General features: G+C 37.9%; 1 protein-coding gene across 1 annotated transcript; it reads left to right on the top strand.

The window, feature by feature from the left end:
• Positions 1-1,852: 1,852 nt before the first annotated feature.
• Positions 1,853-10,268, top strand: TRIM42 (tripartite motif containing 42; the record flags this gene model as incomplete). Its single annotated transcript, XM_083849251.1, has 5 exons — positions 1,853-2,202; positions 4,071-4,777; positions 6,066-6,889; positions 7,587-7,814; positions 10,076-10,268. The coding sequence occupies 5 exons, from the start codon at positions 1,853-1,855 to the stop codon at positions 10,160-10,162; spliced, it is 2,196 nt and encodes a 731-aa protein (XP_083705377.1). The 3' UTR covers positions 10,163-10,268.
• Positions 10,269-22,104: the final 11,836 nt, after the last annotated feature.

Raw genomic sequence — 22,104 nt, 5'->3', positions numbered from 1 at the left:
ATGGTGAAAACAATGAGCTAGAAACAGGGATTTTTCTTATGAAGAAAGGGTTGGTTGCTATTGGCAAACCACAGCTAGCCAGAAATAATGCTTTCAGAAGCAATTCAGTATTGAACGAGTCAGCTTTGGATTGTACCACATCAGGCTTCTGATATATTTTATTGTAAATCTACCCCCCTCTCCCCTCCCCCCCCAACATTTCCACATGCTGCTGTGAATTAATCTCTTAAAGCACTGCAATGTATTGAAGTAACAACTGTATCATTTAGAGAATGAATCCTGTTGGACTATATGGTTTTATATGAAAGGTGTTCCCATCCCCATTCTAAGGGAGTTAACAGTTCCTCTTCCTTTTCTCCCTGACTCTCAAGCTCATCTTAATCTAAATGAGCACTTGAAGGCCGCAGAGGTTATATTTTCTAGATTCATCAAGACAGTGCTTCCTTTACATTCTTCTGTGAAACAAGAATATGGGAAAGAAAGGTCTGTTGCTTTCTCCCTTTTTAAATCTCTCCTTGGCTTCCTTTTAGTGCTAGGGTGATGGCCACACATCATAAGTGTCCAAAAATCCTCAAAGCTTTCAGGGTCGGACTTATTTTGATGAAGTCAAACACATCACACACTGGTTATCATGAGAACTATGATGAAAATGATAATCAGATCAAACCACAACATAGGCGTGGGCATAGAGAAACATGTCTGCAAATGCTATTAGAAGTCTGTTTGGTTGCAGCTACTGCATCTAATTTGGTTTCTCTAGCAGCCAGTCTGATTTGATCTTTCAATATCTGTTAGATGAGAATAAACGTATTCATGAAATGGGACCACCTTAGAACTGGCTGCATGTCCACACGGAGTTACAGAGAGCCACCTATACTCAGAGCAGCACAGAAATGAGGCTGTCAATGCAAGTAGTTTTGGTAAAGCAAAAACTGGAGCAATAAAGACTGTTTAGGGGAATTACATGGGGCAGTGTAGACAAAGTCCAAGTACTCAGTAGAAAAGCACAACTCAGAGAACCCTTGAAAAAGTTGTGTGTTGCTAAAAATGTGTACAAGTTACTATCTAACCTCTGCATTATGTCAAAACGGAAAAGTCTGTCTAGGTATTAGCACATGGTACACAGGACTAATACTTTTTTCTCTCCTTATGGCACACCTAGCCATCATGAACATTTTGCAAAAGAAAAGCAGATAAACATTTATTCTACTTATTGATGCAAATGCTTATTGATCTCCCAAAATTAACTATGCACAATAAAAAAAGCCTTACAGTTGATTAAACTAGAAAGACAAGTGGCATAAATACCATCCACTAAAGGTCCAAGTTATACTGTGGAAAGCTGTTCAGCACACAGGTCTAAAGCTTCTGAATGACAATTTGATTGATACAATAGACTACAACCATTTCAAAGAACCCATTACAGCTCATCATGCAGTTGGTCGCATAAAATGACACAGACATTGTGGTCTCTGTAGAGCTCTCAATTAATTAAAAATTAGAACAGACTTTGAGGAAAAAGGCTTAAAGGAGCTGTTACAATAAACTATGCCAAGACCATTTTAGTAATCCCCAATTATAGATTAACCTATTAACACAAATTGAATTGCTAAATTTCAGAAAAACTATTAGATAGCTACATACGGCATATCAAGTACATGTGTATAAAATTCTGTGCGCGCCCTTATTTGAATGTCACTGTGACATCAGCTTCCATGTAGAATGACGTGTTGCCACAGCACAGACCCTGACCCACCAGTCACAGCTTGTGCCTTTTTTACAGCTCTATTGCTGTAGTTTGCAGAGAAGCTTAAAGGGTCAATGGATTTTTTTCCAAGTGTCTGATAAAGGGATGGATGAAAATGGATGTACCTTTTCAATTTGTCCTTGCTTCTCAAATTGCTTTTACCTGACTTGCCACAGCAGAAAGAAAGAATGCTGCTTATGTTGGCGCTTCCTATTTACCAGCGAGCAGAACTGCACCTGTTTCCCATGTCCATATGAAGAAGACAAACCTTATCAGTGCTGCCACTGCTCATGTGCAGAGCACGCAAATTGCTGGTGGTGCTGCTGCTCTTGTTCAAATAACCCAGACTGCAAATGCTGCTGCTGCGGTGGAGAGAATTCAGCATGTCAGTACTATGCAAGCAAATGCTGCAGAAACCCCATCTACGAACAGTCAAGATCATCAGCAACTGTTCAGTAAGTGGAGTCATGAGCTCTTAATTTCTTGGAGTTTTGTTTTTCTAGTTTCCATTTAGGAACATAAGACACATTGGTTCATTGGAGCAATTCCAAATAAACACAGGATATCTTTCTATTTACAAACAGAAAATGTAGTTTTATCTTGATATCTTTTCTGATAGTGAGATGTTATGCTTGCCATTAACTAGGGCAAAGACTACTCCAGAACACCACTATACTTCCCACAGAGTGAAAATCTATGTAGGGACAAGAAGGAAGATATACAGGGAACCTTAAAACAAGGCGGAAAAAATGAATATGTTATCAGCATGGGGCTTCAAGACAAAAACACAGGAAAAAATGGATTAAAACTAACAGTATTAAAACTGCAGTTAACTGGCAATGGAAGGAAGCAGTTGTAATCAGAGTAAGACAAAAAAAAAGACAATTATAAAAGCTCAAGAAATGTTGCACAGAACGGAAAGAGGGCATAGTAATATTAGAAGATAAAATCAGAAGGGAGGGGCTGATTATTAAATACAGAAATGCTAAACTAGAGAGTGCTCAACAAAAAAGGTATTCTGGGGGGGAAGAACAATTGGCAAAAGAACACTAGATTAGAAGAATAGCAGACAGAGAAGAAACGACCTCTGGAAATGCACAGTGCATTCCTACCTAAGTAAACTTCTGAGAGATCAGAAGGAATCCTCATATCAACAAGAAATTCTATTCTCTTTAGTTTACTATTTTTTTTCTCCCTCTCCCTGTTGTTGTTAGAGTGCCAAGAAGAACAGATAGCATGGTTGAACATCTGGGAAGAAAAGGTCAGAAGGAAAGTAATAGCAACATGTATGCTACATTCAGACACAGCAGAAAGCCAGAGTGTAGTGTCTTAGAACCAGGGGTCCATCCTGAATAATGGTGCTCACACCAAAGATCTAGCAAACGGTAAAAGAGCCATCATAAAAGTAATGCTGTATTTGTACAATAATGTCCACAGGCTGAGAGGCAGGTTAGGACAACCAAGATTTGAAGAGAAAAGCGATTAGCATATCCTGAAAAATCAGTCCTTTTCTAAAATAATTAGAATCATTTAAATAAAATTATCCACGTCTGAAAGTTTTGGCAATTAATATAAAAGAATCAATGATAAGGCTGCTATTAAAACTAAGAAAAATGTTAATTCATTCTAAAAATCAAAAATAATTCATAAATGAGTGATTTTTTAAATGACTGAGAATTAGGATGATCGTATGTAAATGTGGGTTGTTATGCTAAGCAGAAATGCCCTTAATAGTATTTTAGAAGTGGTGAAATGCTTAGTCATGCTACTTTCTCGATGAAATATTCCATTTGAAACATTTTGACATTTATTGTCTAGAGTTTTCATTAAAAATAAAACATTCTAAAAATCTTACAGAAGTTGTTGTAAAAGAAACCAACACCCTCTGAAACAAAAAGTGTTTCATATAAATCGCAGAAATTTTTTTTCTAGGTATTTGTTGTTTTCATTTTTAAAATTAATCAGACAAGAAAAGGAGACAAAATACATTTCAGTTTATAGTAAACGAAGGTATATATATACAAATAGTCCACCAGCAATAACTCAACAAATTTAGACAGACCTGCAGCGACTAAGATGTCTGCTTTTCCTCATTGTTGGTGACAGCATTCAAAATATAGAGAAATAGTTATGAAGATGAAAAGAAAATGAATTCTTAAATGTTAATCCAATTGTTTAAATAAAACATCCAGTCGGAATAGAAGGACTGTTGGCATGCAAAGCAGAACTACTTATGCTATCCATTTTGTTTCTCAGATGGTACCATAACATTCAGATGTCATTTTTTTGTTGCTTTGTTTTTTTCCTGTTTGATTTTGTTTAGGTCAAAAGATGTCATGTCAAGATTTAGAACTAGGAATAATGCATTTGTCAGTATACCAGAAAGGAATTCCTCTAACCATGCCTTCCGTGACCAGCTTGCCTGTCCGCTGTGTAAGCAGTTGTTTCTCCAGCCATTTATGCTGCCATGCAATCACTGCATTTGTGAGAAGTGTATAACTAAAAGCAAGACCAAAGCTGAAGCAACAGACAACTTTTATATCATTGTATGCCCAGTATGTAGTAAAGCACATTGTCTTCCCTACACTAACAAAATTCAGCTGAGGAAGAATTACCTCAGAGCAAAACTAGCCAAGAAATACATGCGCAGACACGGCATTCTGAGGTGGAGATTTGACCACAGTGAAAGACCAGTCCACTGTGAAATCTGCAGGGAGAGAAGAAGAATGGCAACCAAAAGATGTAAAACATGCGGAATTAACATGTGCAATGAATGTCTGCATTTATACCATAGTGAGAATGGTGCTCAAGACCACATTTTCACCAAAGCATACCAAGAAGATAATGAACAGTGGCCCTGCCTGCTACACTGCAACTCACACCTCTCCGAATACTGTCTGGATGACCACAAACTGATCTGTGGGTTCTGCAAGAACTCACTGCACAACGATCACGAGACTATTCCCTTGGCAGTCGCATGTTCAAAAGAGGCCGCTTCCCTCTCCAGCACAATTGTAAAATTTAAACGAGGTTTGTATTCGTGCTGCTTCTCACACTTCCCCACGCCCCCTCAGGAAGGCAACTTGCACATATGCTTGATAAGCCACATTGATTCTTTACACAGCACAAGAGTCAGAAAGGTGGTGTGTTCCCACTGTGGAAACACAAAAGGAACAAGTCCGTAATTGTGTGGCATTGTGAGACAACTCTCAAGTGCTAGGGAATGAAGGATCTGTGTGAGACAGGAACAGAAATGTGCATCTAGGTATAGAAAACTCCATTCCATGCTGCGGGACCCAGAGTAAAATAAACACCAAATATATCTGCAAATTATTTTTAAATATTATATGTTCTGAGTTTTACATGTTTGAAGAGGAACTTCTTTCCCTGCAGACAAATTATGAATTGTCTCGCTTCAGTCAGTTTTATGCTTATGTCTATGTAGACTAAGTGGCAAGATGGCCACATTTGTCTCAGGTAGCTCAGCAGTGTCACTTCTTTTATCTAACACTTCATCCGTAGCAACTAAGGGGCTGAACAGAGACTGGGGTTTTAGGAATTTAGGATTTTCTTTTAGTTATTTTGATCTTTGCATATAACATCACAAATGTTGGGGACAAAATGAAATTGCATGGAAAATAATGTTCAGAAAAGAATAAGTAAACCTCATGCAATGAGAAACAGCTGGAAGTGTTATATTCTCAATTTCAAAACAGAGAAAATAAAAGAAAATATTTGTACAGGATTTTATAATGTGACATTATTTCAAAACATTACCGCATTCTAACAAAATTTACTATCAGCCTCTGGTATTTTTGATTCTGTTCCTTCACAATTCTCAATTTTGTGACAGAAGATTAAATGACACCTTCACATAATGGCCATCAGAGCAAAGTACTGTCAGCCACAGTCATAACCAGGCCTATACAGGTGCATTTGGTACCATTATTGTAACTTGATACTGACAGAATGAATTTCCAAAAATAATATAGAGCTACAAGTTTCAGGATTTCCCACGTAGTGAAGTAAAATCATCAAGCCCATTTGAGGGGAGATAAATTCGAGCAAATGAGGGAATAATAATAAAGTAGCAATGAGCTGCCTAACTTTATCCACTCAAATGTGAACATTTTAACCCAAACAATTTCCTTCAGGACTCACTAGCAACAGAGATGACAGCAAACTAGTAAAATTCTCACTTGTGACATGTTCCACCAAACCTAAAATTTTTTTAAACTACAACCTATCATTCTGCCTCTAGTAGCCTGTACATTTTAGTATGAAGTTGGAACTACTGACCTGAGTTGTTTTTTTACAGCACGCCAAGGGGTTGATAATGATCTAATGGAAGTTATCCTGTTAAAAAATAATTTCCAGACCTACAAGGACGCCAAAAGGAAGGAGATCAGAAATGGATTCTTAAGATTACGTATGGTTCTTCATGAACAAGAAAAAGAGATGATGGAGTTGCTTGAGAACACTGAACTTAAAAAACAGAAAGAAATTTCAGAATATGTAAACTATACGTCCAGTCAGCTCTCATATATGGATGGCCTTATTCAGTATGCTGAAGAGGCTCTTAAGGAGGAAAGTCAAATTGTGTTTCTACAATCTGCACACTGCTTGGTGAAAGAAATAGAAGATGCAATTCCTTCCATTTTCCATCCTAGTCCACTTCTCAGAGAAGATCCTTTAAGAAAACTTCAACTCAACTTTGATGAACTTTTGGCCATTTTACAGGGACTTGTCCCATCCCTTAGTGGAATAAAACAATCAGACAGTAAGGCAGAAAAGAATCCCTATATTTTTAACCCAGAAATAATGCTTCCAAGGCATGTTTCAAGCACTCACGAAGACAAACAAACAACATTGCTCCAAAGCACATCTTTAAATTCTGTGTTTGAATCAGGCACGATGATTAAGAACACTCCTGGAAGACGACCAAGCTCTATGCCTCCCCATCATTCTACACAGAGTAATAACATGTGTGCATTTTGGGATGCAGCTTGTGAAACTCCAATAAAAGAAAGAAAATACCAGTTTGTTAACCTTCCAAGTCCAGAACCTATAGAAAAATTATCAGTCCCAGTGCCAGGACACGTTGTTATATACCAGACTGTTGTCTACCCAAGGTCTGCCAAAGTAAGACACTAACAAATTCTAAATATATGCAAAAGATTAACTATTGCCATTATGTTTTCACACTCTGAGGTTCAGAGTCCGTACCTAAGGAGTCTGACTACAATATCAGTTCAAATACGTTATTTGTAGTGGGCAATGCTTTTCAAATTTGCTTTTTGAGATAAATTGATTCGCACTTTCCTATCATATTCAGTAAGTTTGTTTTATTATTATATATGTCATAAATATATTATATGGAAAGGTCCAATGCAGAAAGAAACAGATGTACTATGTTTGTATTTAAATATCTATACATCAGAACAAACCATTTGATCCCAGTCTTGGCCTTCAATGTGACAACATCACGTCTGTGTAATTTTCCTCATTATACGTTTCAGAGATGTTAACAAGAATAGGATGCCAATTGCATAAGATCCAAAGTGCACGTTGAAAAGCACTGACTGTTATCAGCTTGCATTACCCTTAGCATGTTAAAAGAGAGTACTATGAAATTCACGGCAAGAAGCTTAGCCTTTTCCAAGACTCTAAATTGCATATCTTTCTCATATATTTCATGATATGGTTGGTATTTCAGCTGTTTTGGCATTTAAAAATTAAAATTTGCTAAACTGGAGCCTTCCAAACAAGTAACAATGAAAATGAGCAAAAATAGAGAGTACATAATTGTGCACTACAGATTTTTTTTGTCTCTTCACAGATTTACTGGACTTGTCCAATAGAAGATGTAGATTTCTTTGAGGTAGAGTTTTATGAAGTTGTTGGCATTGGTTCTGATAACATTGTCCAGACACAACTAGATGGCCAGCTAAGCAAAATACAACAGCAGAACCTTGAGATACGTAATCTTGATCCAAATACAGAATACCTTTTTAAAGTCCGTGCTGTCAATAAAAGTGGTGAAGGAGAATGGAGTGAAATCTGTAAGGTACTGTATATTCTTCACATATTTTACAGAGTTCTGTTAAATTTCTTGCCTCAGTACTTGTCTTCTCCCCCATCTATTTATGAGGAAGACTACTTAAATAGAAGATTACTATTCACTTATTTAGGTAAGTGATGCTAATAAGTTACACTGGATTTTTCCACATGTTCTTTCTAGCTGTTTGCAATTGCTTGTCCTATGTAGAACGTTTCTCTCTTTTTTTTTTTTTTTTCCCTAGCAGGAATTCTGTGTTATGATTATATCAGCCGAGTCATTGTAATATTCATATTACTTCAGGCCTGAGACAGCCTTTGTACTGATCTCTCTGAACACACAGAGTAAGAATATGAAAAGTCAGATCACAAAAACTTTCAAGCTAGAACAAAAAGGCAGTAATTAAATGAGAGAGGAAGAAAACGGAAATTTAAGAATATTCTTTGACACCTTTGGCCATAAGTCTCCTTTACTGCGGTTTTAGAAGAGGAAGAAAAGTTTTGAAAAGATAAAAGTTAAAAGGAATAAGAAGGTTTTCGAAAAGGTGTCAAAAGTTGAGACATTTAATGAACTAAATTTAACATCCTTTGGGCATCCCCAGTCTCTTGCTGAAGTCATCTTTAGTTTTTCATAGATTGCAGAAAAAAATACATAATTCATGATTTTTCCTTGGTAAACTTTCAGTAAAGGAAGTACTGCCGAGCTGTAGTGCATAAAATGCAGATGTATTCCATGAGAAGGGTAGGTGCCATTCTTAGGTTCCAAACACATTTCACAGACCTTTTCTTATATTCATTGCACCAAGTGCATTGCACCTTCCAGGCCTCTTGTTCTTTGTCACATTTAGAGAATAAAATCTCAACTTCGAAATAGCGTTCAGACATCCTACTCACTTGGCAAGTTCTAATGATAAATAATACCTTCCTGGACTGCTCCACTCCTATACTTAAAACACTGAGAACACTATATATACCTGTATGAATTAATAAGGCACAACCCCTTTCCCTAAGAAAAGTTCAATGCAGTTGACTCAACATAAGCTCATAATGCCACAGAAAGTGTCTAAAGGTATATAACAACTGCATGGGGCTGACAGATGGCATGCGTCTTGGAAGATGCACTTCAGAGGTAGCAGCTAGGGAGGCAGGTCACCCTTGAACTGGCACAAGATGTTCATTATCTGGGCAACTGGATCCTAGTTTAGACGTCAATGAGCGGAATTCCACTACATCTCCCTGGCTAAGGGGATGAACAATATAGTGGATTTTTTTTTTCAGGAGTTGGACTTGATGATCCTTATGGGTCCCTTCCAACTTGGGATATTCTATGATTCTGTGATTTTTGAGTATGTGTTAAGGTTGTGGAAGATGAATGACAGGAACTTAAGGTTTACTTGTGAATGGAACTGCTGCATTAACTGCCCTAGCAAACCATGCAGATCTGTACCACAAAGCAAGTGGAGTCCTCTAATGGTGAAATCCATGGCTCCCTGGAGATGTCTCAACAGAGTAGGCAAAAATTTGTTGCTTCAGTAATGAAGGATTTGGTTGCTTCTGCCACAGGAGAACAAATGAAAAGCACGAAGGAGGCAGTTAGAAAACCATGAAGGGTAAATGCTGGAACTCTACAACTGCTGCTTCTGCTGCTGCCAGTATTGCCACTCTTGGAAGAGCTCCTCTACATACCACCCCTTCTTCTCAATGACAGCAGAAGCCTGCAGCTGCCCTGTAACCTGACATGAATGCCGATAGAATTCACATTCCTTAACTTGTCTCTTGGGACTGTCAACCACAGAAACAGAGATAATATTGATGGTACTTAGGCACTTTTAAATCTTCATCAGATTCTTGTCAATGAAACTGTTGGAAGGAGATTTTTTCAAAATCACTTTGGAAGCCAAATGAAAAATTACTTTCAATAGGATGTGGGCTTCTAAACCCTGCGGTCATATCTGAAACACTTTCCCTAAATGAAAAGCTTGCCAAAACCTAATATTTTGTATTAATCACTGTACTGCTGTATTTGTATTAGTTACAATGCAAGCCCATTAGATAATTGCTCATTTTTGATATGAGATTTTTAGAAGAGTTTAATTTCTATTTTGCCTCCAAAATAAGTATTTAGACTTTCCAAAGTTTAACATGGATAAAATGGGCTCTTGGCCACTTTGAAAATATACAAGTAAGTGGCAAGTTCTTTTGAAAACAGACACTAATTAAATCTGATTCCCAAAATAACAAAATCTGTACTTTAATACATTCTACTTGCAGATAACCACTTCAGATGAACACAGAATAATTCAAGACAGATGGGGGATTCAGAAGAGTATGCAGGGTGCTCTGCATACACCGAAATGATAGACAACGAATGAAGGCAGGATTCTTTCTGTTGCTATTGTTGTTGAACTGGAAAATGTGAATGCTTTCTTATGTAATGCCCCCTTTCCCACTCAAGTCAGCAGCCAGAGATCTAAGAGTGAACAGTTCAGACTGCTTTCTGGCAAATAATAATAAAAAATTACAGCCTTTTCATTATCTTTTCTTTTTCCAGATGTAGCAGTGAGGCCTAAGAAAAAAGCTATGCCATGCATAAAAATATAGTATAAAACCCATTAGTCTACTTGAGGGACTTTCACAGCTTCAGAGGAAATAAATGAGATATTTGCATTGTAAGGTAACATTCCAATCATTATTACCTCCGAGACCACTCAAATACCAGTTAACAGAGAGCTGCAGGAGCCTGTATCAGGTTTTGCATATTTTTAAAGTGCAGAACTAGTTACTCTGTATATACACATTTTTGGTCTCAGCCTTACTCAGCTGAAATATAATGTGTATACATGCATATAATGAAGCATGCAACAGGCAGGACAAACACAAAAATGAGGGCAGACAGAACTTTATAACATTATGCACTTACTTAATGATAGCCAGGTTTACCTGACTGCTGTGAAGGTCACCTGTGTGAGACAGAGTATCAATTTATTTAAAGTAATTGCATGTAAAATCAGAAGTCACAGCAGGAGTTCACTGAGCAGGAGCTCAGCATCCACAGCAAATCCTTGTGTTCAAATGATCAAGAGTAATACTCAATGTCCTAATTTGTACAGGTATGATCTTCCATGGTCCCTTTAACTTCAGCCATACTACCCAGGTATGCGTATCTACACACATTTCACTCCATATATACTTTTATACACACATACACATAAGTATTTAAATACATTTATAACTACCTTTCCAGTCCTTTCAAGTAAGGCATTTACTTGGGATAGTAAATAGGATTAGGGCCATTACTAGCTCTTTTAAGTCCTTGCTGTGCATCCACGTTTGTGTCTTATCTTCAGAATGGAATGAAGAAACCCTTTATGGAAAATTACACATTATGGATACTACCCAGGAATTTCTGGACCTTCTGCTTCTTTCCTTAAGGCAAATAAGAAAACTTAGGTATATTTATTATTAATATATATTTTTTCTATTGCACCTCTCATTTCCGAAGCTCTGTTTCAGCTTCACATAATTCCTGCAAGTTAGTAACATTCTATCCACTTTATGGATGGATAACACGCTAAAGGAAGAGGTTGAAAAAAAAGGGAACAACATCAGCTACATAACCAAAATCTGAACTCTGGGAGCACCTAGTTCTCTGCCTTGTGCTAGCCACTGAGCTGTTAGTGATGCTTCAAGTGACACGTATGTTCTTGCCAGGATCCCTGTGCAGTCTTTCCTTGACAGCATATTTTTCTTTGGATAAAGTCACTACATAGGGGCAAAAGCCATTAAAGGTGAAAGAGGATTGCATTTTCAAACATATTATGAAACAGTTTTCAAATATATTTCAAACAATAACAGGAGTACCTGATTTTAAGAAGCTTATTCTGAACACTTTAAAAGGGGCCTTATCTTCATACATGAATAGCACTCACAGTCTAAAAAATTCTGCTTGATTTTTGCAGAAATCTAAACATTTGAGCTCTCCTGATAGTAAAACCTGATCATTCCTTCAATACTCATGGCTCTTTAGAACCCTTCCCCAGACAGTGAAATTTTACACCTATTTCAAGGACATGTGAGTTTTTACTGATGGTCTATAGAACCACAGAAGCTCACCCATCTGGCATTCCTTTTGGTATATTTCTCTGTAGGTGAATAAGATTGCAGTTTGGATGAACTGTGTAAAATCCCTTTGCACCCATTGGCTACCCATTGGTAATAGCAGCCTTCTGTACCCAGCAGTTCTTAAGAGATGCAATTTGCAGTATACATTTCTCTGAAAAGCTTCAATTCCTATTTCAAGTAAACAGTGACTCTGATCGTTTGTATAGGGCAACATCTTATCAATATCACCAAGAGATCAGAATCAGTCCCACCCTGCAAGCTTTAAGGTTTTTATTAATTATTGTGGGGGTGCTGGAAACCTATGTTTCTTTCCAAACACATTACCTTTCAAACATCTCTATCTCAGCTCATTTTTCTCCAGGGTTGCCTTTTTATTTTCATGAGAAGAAAAAAAATGCATTAAGTTCTTCACATACAGTTCAGTGCCTGCCTGTTATAAGCACAGCCAAATCCCACGATGACTAGCTGTCTACAGCCCAATTTACCGCACTTCTTCTTTCAATAAGCAGGCAAGGCAAGGAATGGGACAGCATTGCTTATCTACCGCTTGCTGCTGAATTGCAGCAATCGGTGGGGAGGCAGCACCATCTCTCACCCTGTGCAGACATTTTTCAGTTGCGTGCCCTTAAATTGAAATTTTGAGGTGTTTATAAATAAATAAAAGCCTGCCTGAACTTAAAGCTGTGTGATATTTGCATAATTACTTTTCAAGGTAATGAGCGTAACAGAAGCCAAAACACAGAAGGTTGAGTATCTTTACAACAGCTTGTGCCAGCAAATAAACCCAGAACTCTTGTAAGTACCTAACTGCAGAGCAGTTTTGAACCAGTGTAATTTATTTAAGGAACAATAAGCATCTATTTGTGCTGGGCAGGGTGCCAAGGTGAACAAATGAAAGACATATATGTAATTGAATATTAGATGAGCCATCATTTAATTTCATCACCATTTGTCTCTTGGAATATCTCTAAGCAACCCTGCTGAAAAAAATATCACAAAATAAAGGTGGCTGTCAGATCACCTCCTCTAAAGCCATCCATTTACCGAAACAAACAGCAGGCCTGAAGAAAATAATGACAATTTGAAAGCAAACATTCTGGGATGGTGGCTACTCACTTTAAGTGACAAAATCAAGATCAACTTCAGTCTAAAATACAGATTGAGCCAGTGGCATCTCTGTCTGCCTGGATGGTAGAGAGGCTGGCAGATAGGAGATATGTTGGAGGAGTAGCTGGCTGGCCCTTGTTGCCACAAACCAACTAGCCAACCCACCCTGCAGAACAAAGCCCCTAGATACGAGGCATCAACAAGTCAAGGTATTTCAATCTTTTACCATCCATAGTGTAGCATAAACTATCAGGAAGTGATTAGTATCAATATAATTCAAAGGAGTTTTGGTCTGTGGTGTCTTCAAGAATACTTCCAAGATGATCACAGAACTTTGGAGAACATTGGTCCCGGTGTCAGACACTACTGCTGCACAGCAAGTGCTAGAGGCCTTTGGAGGCCTAAACGCTTAACGGACACTTCTGACTGGAAGCATTCCCAATGTTTCCTGACATTGTTACCATTCCTAATGCAAGCAGACTCACATTGCATCTCTTTACAACACAAAATTTAATTCATAGCTGATCTAAAATTCTGAAGTACACAACTACAGGTATTATTCTTAGGTGCAGGATTTTAAGCAAATAAAACAGAATAACAGAATATAACCAAATGTAAAAGTAGCCTGTTACAACTATTCTGTTTTGGACTGTAAAGCTGTAATTTAGTGCTGCTGAGAAATGCATCCTGAAAGTTAGGGGGCTGCCTATTGAAATCAGGAGAAGGAACAAAAATGAAAAAAAAATAAAAATAAAAATCAGAATGGTTTGAACCAAGTCCCTTCTACATCTTATAAACCCAAACGCACAACTTTTAGTCACCCACTTCTGAAGTTAAAATTATCTGGACAAAGGAAAATCTGAAAATATCAGTAAAGCTTAAAAATATTTGTATAATAAAAGTTCAATTATAATAAAAGTTGTATAATAAAAGACAGGGTAGATGCTAACAAATGCATGACAGAGAGAAAGGTATCTCCATAAATGTAAGGTCTTGGGTAGTTGATCCTGCCACGGGAAAACAGAATCAGAAGTAATATTATCAGGAATGTTAATGTATGTAAGAGAACAATGCATACAAGATGGAGCTACATTGCAGCAAAGGAAGAATAATATAGCAGCCTACCTGAAAGGTATAAACAACTAAGAGGAAGAAGAATACTTCCTCATGTAGTAAAGTTTCTCAACCAATAAAGTACATTTCAGCTTGTGGAGGAGAGAAGGGACTTCTTCCAAAGGACATTTACTGGTACGTTCAGGCCACAGAAAATGAAGCCTATCATGGTGATACAGCCTACCTAGAGCTGAAATACCTAGGAAATATTTTGCTTCTGCTTCCCAGAATGAACTCTAGCTTTTTAAACATGGATATTTTTGTTGCAACATAGAATTTGTGTTTCAATCATTTCATTATTTTCCTAGGTACAAAGTACTTCAAAAATTTATAAGAAAATTTGCTTCCTTCCCCAGCATTTCTTTTGCTATGCATATGTTAAGCAACCCTTCCGAGAGAAACCCTGATTGTCAAGAGCTTTCCCAGCCATGCATCAATCTTTTTAATAGAGTTCACTGTTGTTTTTTTTCCCTCCCTCTCCACAATAGTAACTAAGACAGACTCTATAAATTCTGGGATTTCAATCTGCAAATAAAAATCTTCTGGATGTGCCCTTGCATTTATAAATGTGTTCATTACAATGGGATTTTTGCATTACTTACTTTTACCAGCTCACGGTGGGAAACAAATCTTAGTGAACCTAGATCAAGTAACTAATTGTGCTGTTGTGAGTCAAAGCAGTGAGAGTATCCCTGTCTTTGGAACCAGTGTAATTTAAGGAACAATAAGCATCTATTTGTGCTAGGCAGGGTACAAAGGTAAGCAAATAAAAGACATATGTAATTGAATATTAGATGTGTCATCATTTCATTTCACCACTATTTCTCTCTTGGAATGTCTCTTAGCAACCCTGCTGAACAAAGCATTACAGACCTCAAAGACCCCCTGGCTCCAGCCCCCTGCCATGGGCAGGGACACGTCCCACCAGCCCAGGCTGCCCAAAGCCCCATCCAGCCTGGCCTTGGGCACTGCCAGGGATAGGGCATCCACAGCTGCTCTGGGCAACCTGTGCCAGGGCCTCACCACCCACATAGTAAAGAATTTCTTCCTAACATGTAATCCAACCTACCCTCTTTTAGCTGAAAACTGTTACCCCTCATCCTAACACTGCACTCGCTGACAAAGAGTCCCTCCCCAGCTTTCCTGCAGCCCCCTTTAGGTACTGGAAGGCTGCTGTAAGTTCTCCCCAGAGCCTTCTCCTCGCTAGACTGCACAACCCCTCAGACATTTACACTGTGATTTCCCTGGTTTTATTTTATTTTTTTCTTTTTCCAACAAACACTTTGAGCAGAAATGACATTGCATTTGCTGGCAATTTCACCCTTAGAAATGTTCAGCTTTTCATCAGAAAGCCTGCACAGAAAGTATTATTTCTTTGTTTTAATGTTACTGAATATATTCTTGATTTGCACAGACAGCTCTGAACGGGCTAGCTCTTATTCTCCCAAGACTGTTTTTATGAAGGTTAGAAGTCAAAATGGGGGTCATAAGAAAACCTAACCATCCAGAAATCAATCTTCCAAAGTAATTTTTGAACCTCATAAGATGATACAAACTAACGATGCAGAACTCGATAGTCCAAGAACTCTTAAGCTAAAGAAGCAGTAGAAGAGACCCCATCTGCAGTAGGTGTGCTGAATGGTCTCCTATTACAGTTCACAAAGTGATCTACACAAGAATAGTCAGGTTAGATAAAAGCTCTGCCTAGGCTGTTACCCACTGTCTCTAACAGTGGCCAGCAGCAATCAGGAGAGTGTAAGAACTATGATGTTCTCCAGGCCTTCATAAAGCATGGCTTAAGAGTTAATTCAACCATGAGTAGTATCCAATAGCTCACAGCTATTTCTTCCTTTGGATTTGGCCACTCCCAGCTTGAGACCCTTTCAACTTTTTGCCTGCATTATATTCCTCCAGGGCAAGGAGTTTCACCCTCTTCAGCAGTAAAATCAAACCTGACTTTAGAACTTCATCATATCGTCTGTGTTTAAAATTTCATTACATCAGAGAAGGTATGTAATATTGCCTAACATCTCTATAAATGTCTACAGTAAGGTAAAAAAATATATATCTCTATATATATTTGCAAAAGATAACTCACACAGTACTGAAGACATATACAAAGGAAATTTCTAACAGAAGTGCCAAGTGAATCTACATGAAACTCTTACTAAAAACTTGTAAGGGATAATATTTGGAAACTTGAAGGGAAAAAAGTAACACTGTTTTTAAGAGTTAGGCTTTTCCGTTATTTGCCTGGGTTGGTGTCCCTGCACACTTGCATGTGTGGTATTAAAATATTTTAAATATTAGCATGTGCCTAGCTTTCTTTTGGGCAGTTATACCTTCCCAAGGTTTACTTTGAACTAGATTTGTGGAAAAGAAAATGCTTTAGGCAAATGCTTTGTTTTAGAACTTTGCAATAAAAATTATCTCTACCTGCTAAATTTAAAAAGTTTTATTTTTGTGAATGATATTCATCATCCATTTTAGTCACCAGGGAAAAATGAAGTAATAATCTACCTGGAGGACAAAATATGGAGTAGCGTTAGGGAGTCGAGCTGGACAAAGTTCTTGATATCCTGCAGTTTGTGATGGTTTCACACTGATACCTAGCTAAGCTCTGTAAAATCACTTGCTCCTAAGGATGCTTTGTGTTAGGAGATTAGAAGCAGATGAAGACAATTTTCACTTGCAGTGCTCTTTTCTCATCAAACCTTCTCCTAGTGAATTATTCACTGAGGAACAAAGTTCAAATGGTCTCACAGTTCATTTCCTAGCATTGTTGTAAAACTAGAAATCACAACACAAGCTTATCCAGCCAAACAAATAAACATAAATAAACATGTACTTGTCTAAGTTAGTTAAACATATTAAAAGTAGGTAAAACAATACAAAATGGGGGGGGAGGGGGCAAAGGGGGAAGGGGAAGATAGTTGGGTGTGTGTCTCAGCAACTGTGCTACACACTGCACGAATCTTTCTGGAGCTACAGAAACTTCCAGATTAGATTACTAGACATCATTCGGAAATCCACAAGGAATTTTGTCCAGCAACAGAAATGCATTGCTTTATGTTTCCACATGGGGTTTCTTTAGATGGTCAGAGAAAGAAAATTCACCTACCGTGTTGTTTTTTGTTTTTTCCTTTAGCCTTTTCTGAATCTTTTTTCCCAAAGCCAAAAATTGAGCTCTTGAGTGTGAAAGAGACCGATTTAAAAACTCCAAAGGCTGGAAATGTTTTCCCTCTCTCAAACTCAAATCACTTTCTGTTCCCTACTGGCAAATGTATTTGACAAATAGAAGCATCCATGGTATTCAATGTAGCACCTGAAAATGGTCTGCTGAGGACTACAGTATAAGACTTCTATGTCCCAGGCACCGTAGGTTTAAAGGCTTGCCAAAACACAGCTATAGGATAGCACCTTTCCAAGGTGTCACAAGGGATATTTAAGAAGAGAGCAGACTTTGTTAATTAGCTGGGGCAGAAGTGCATTTATTCTCACCGTCCTCGGAGCCACTCTGTTAATACAAGACCAAGATTTGGCTTACAAACCAGCCTAGTGAACTGGATTTTCTAGAGTCTGTATTATGCCAATGCAATCATACAACATTTTATTAATATGGAGAATGGCAGAGTTTGGTTGTGTCTGCTCAGACCTTGTCTCTCTTAAGCCTCTTGTGACATGTTTGAGCATAGAGACAAGAAACATATACATAGTGCAAAAACACAAGAGTTTACTAATTTCTTATTGCCCAGACCTGAGCTGGGGAAATAAATAAATAAATAAATAAAGAGAACCCAGACAATTATAGGTACTACAATACCATTTTTTTTCTGATGATTTCAGGATGCTTTAACTTCTACAATGCTACTCCTTCTCATCATAACAAAGAAAGAAACACATGCCAGAAAGTCTCACATTTCAAGACTTCAAAAGTTGCAGAAGTAGAGAAGCATTGCTAGACTTTATAGTGGAAACAATTAATGAGGAAAAGTAGGATTTCTGCATCCTTCCTTATCATTATCTCCACAGAGAGCAGGGCAAATATGACCCTGTAAAATTATGGAATAGCCACCTTAGCTCAGGTAAGTCCATACAATTTGTGTTTAAAAAGTTCCACCAAGACCTACTGGTAAGTTATTTTTATACAAAAAGGAAATAAAAATATTTTATGTATGATAGTCACATCTCCATTATTTCAATTTCCTTTCCTGGAGAGACAAAAATGCAACTGGAAAGCTAAGGACATTTTGCAAAGCCCAGTATTTTTCAGTGAAAAACATTTTCAGGGTAGATCTTGAGCAAACCTAAGGAAAACATGTCTGTTACAAAATCTGCTATGTGCAGAAAGCTGGAAGGAGTTAAAAATAATGTATATAGCATTCAATTCATCACCCATAGCAAACAATTTCTAGCCACCTGATACTGTATCATTAGTCCAATTTCAAATGCAAACCTTGGTGTTCAGCAAATAAGAATAATTCTTATTTCAAGGGGTGTTTTATCACCTCCGGTCAATGTGAGATTAGTCAGCACAATACTCATTGAAGGAAATCAAAGTGCCAGAGATTTGGAAAGGAAATGAATGACAATTTAATGGTAATTTATAATTAATTATATTTATCTAGCAAGTGATCACATCATGTTGAATGTTTCATTTAAAAAAAGAGATAGGACAGCAGACCTTCATTTTCTTTATCACATAAAACCTGATACCTCCTGGCGATTTCACAAAGTCCTCTTGTCCTCAGGCTCTTAATTCCTGCCTATAGATTACATAGGGGAATATACACCCTGCTGGGCATGGGGTAATTAAAAAGCAGATCTTGCAATACCTGCACCACTTCTATAAAACATCCCAGTTAAAAAAAAAAAAAAAAAAAAAAAAACATAGCGTGGCTTTCTTTTCCAGAGGTACTCATAACCTACTTGCTCCCATAACTTTGTACTTTCAAAGGTAAATAACTTCAGCTAAAAAATCTAAGAGAGCGCTGCTTGACTCAGTTTCATTGGCTAGCCAGGCTTGCTACAGAATGTTTTAATAAGCTACCATCTGCAACCTTCCCATTATAGTCTCTTTCCCAGGTTGTGTGATATGTGACAACTTTGTTAAATGCATATAGGAGTAGTCTACCATGCAACATTATTTCAGAGTGACATGCATTGGAATTCAAATTACATCATTCCTTTCTAGAAAGCAAATGGCCGTAACTTCAAGGAGGAGAATAATTCTGAGAGCTCACAATGCATTTCAACCTCAATGTTAGTCTTTAAATTAAAACGAAATTAATTTTGCAGCATCAGGGACACCCAGTGGAAGGAGATGAGGCATAAAGAAACAAAACTTTCCATGCACTTAGAGCTTCCATAACAAGCATTTCAAGGGACTAGCAGCTCACCTTTACCCCCAGTCTTGCAAATTTTTTTAAAACCTCAGTTTAACCAGCAGTGAATTTTACCCTTTCTTCCAACAAATCAGTAATTATCCTTTTCTCTCTGGAGAGGCAGTGTTTTGTGCGCCTCTCAAGAATAAGGCATTTCTCACAGGGACATGAAACCAACCCTGTTAACATGACATCTGCTCCTAATTCCCCTGTATAAAAAAAACGTTAATCTGAGGAAACATTTTCTTCTGAACAACAATATTCAAAGTCCAGGTGAAGGAGTGTTCAGATACTGAAGCTACATCACTACATACAGTTCAGCAGCCATACTTTGCATAACCACATAAAAGGGATTCCTGTATGAGGTTAAACATCAGTTTAATTAGATACAGTTAAGAACCAGATACTTTGCATAAGTAAGGTAGATCAATTTCTAGGTCAAGAGATTAGGTGGAAATTCTTCACTCAGAGGGTGGTGAGGTCCTGGAACAGGTTGCCCAGAGAGGTTGTGGATGCCCCATCCCTAGAGGTATTCAAGACCAGGTTAGATGAAGCCCTGGGCAACTTGTTCTAGTGGGTGGCATCCCTGCCTATGGCAGGGGGGTTGGGACTGGATGATTTTTGAGGCCCCTTCCAACCCGAGCCATTCTACGATTCTATGAAGAATACCGTATTATTGAGTTTCAAATTCTTGATCAAAATCAGTCAGAAAAAGTATCTGAAAACAGATGCGACTGATGTAATCAAATTGTTCTTTTTATTGATTAAAGGGAAAAGGATGCTTTGCCAGAGATGCACATCTGAAGAGACTTTCTTTTCAAAAGCTCTGAGTTGAGGTGCCAAATTACTCCTAGGTACAAATTATTCAAGCCAGGCAGAGGTCAAACTTGCAATGTTTTAATCAGTAGCAGACACTTTATTCTTTGCATGGCTGGCAGGATCATCCACCTCCTTGCCATTTGCTACTGGCTAACTTAAGTATCTCCTGCTCTCATAATGTTTCTGAGAAACAAACCCTAAGCATTTAGTTTTAACTGTTTTAAAAAGACAAACTAGAATATATTTCAGAGCTTTTAATTCCACTGTGTGGGAAGGCAGAGAAGGGCTTGCCAGCTACAAGAGCTGAATTTCTTTGTGTTTCAAACTTAAGGAACAAAATAGGAACAAAAAGCTAAATTTTTGAATCGGGTTTATCCCTTGACTAGTAATGCCATCGACTGGTCTTACAGAGAAAACAATAGCTCTGTTGCCAAGCAAATCCTTCACTGGTTAGAGATTATACACATGCTAAGGTCCTCTTTAGACTGCAGAGTGCAGCTCAGTGCAATGCCTGTACAATTCAAAATACTGAACAGATACCCATCCAGCCCCAGCTCCGCTTACTGCTCCATATGTGCCCCTCTCTGAGCCACTCCCAGCAGCAAATAAGGCTGAAGCAACAACCACTGAATCGGATATTCGAGCTGCTTTGCAACACAGAGCCAGATGACATTGATGCAATGGACCAATCATACAGACCAGCATACAAAGAGAGGGGTAGGAAAACTACTGTCTAGCAGTCAGCAATGAAGAAGGTGGCAGGACTCGGATTTATGAAGTATATTACATGAAAGCAATTGGACACCAAATATCAATGAACAGACCAAGCAGTCACCCAGCCTCACAGAATCACAGAATTTTAGGGACTGGAAAGGACCTTAAAAGATCATCTAGTCCAATCCCCCTGCCGGAGCAGGAACACCTAGATCACGTCACACAGGAACGCTACTGATTAGCTGGAGATACAATTTCTCTTCTTTAGACTAAAGGTTAATTCTCTCCATCCATAACAAAATACCACTTAATGTGTATCTATTCAATCACACAGGAAGCGTGACCTGAGCAAGGACACATCTTGTTGCATGACAGGTTGGGAGCAAACATGCTGGAGGAAAGGCTTGTTGATGTTATAGAGGCAGCATAAGCTGCAGTCTCTAAATGCATTTATAATTAGGTAATTTGTTAGGTTATTAAGATGAGTAGGCTATCCCACTCTTGCAATGATACCTATATCAACCAACAGATCCCTAAGGCCTTCCAAGGCTTGCATATGTCTCAGCAACACTTCAGTTCTTCCTAAAGATCTAGCAATATCTCATTTAGTTCTGTACATGGGCTGCTGCCAAACAAGGACTAGAACAGTTAACTTTAGAAACTCATTCTATAAACTCATTCAAGAAAAAAAATCATCTGTGAATTTATGCATTTCTGTAGTAAATTTCATAGAACTGGCTTTCAGAATTAATTTTACAGCCTACATGCATGGTTCTGTTACAAATTAACTGAATTTAGTATCTTAGTCCTTACAAAGAGTTGCTGAAGTAAAAAGAACAATTGCATGACTTCCAGCCACTGTGGATTTTGGTAGCATTCCACATAACCTCATATTAATCCTTCTTTATTTACTCCATCTTAAACTAGAATTATACAACCTCAACTAGTAACTTCACCTTGCCTTTAGAAGTATCACCTACAAGTTACCTCAGTTTATTTCACATACTGCATTATTTTTATAGTGGGTTGTCTACTTTAACA

Source organism: Anser anser (assembly GCF_964211835.1).
Source record: "Anser anser genome assembly, chromosome: 9".
Lineage (NCBI taxonomy): Eukaryota > Metazoa > Chordata > Aves > Anseriformes > Anatidae > Anser > Anser anser.
This window is presented reverse-complemented; position numbering and strand designations above follow the sequence as displayed.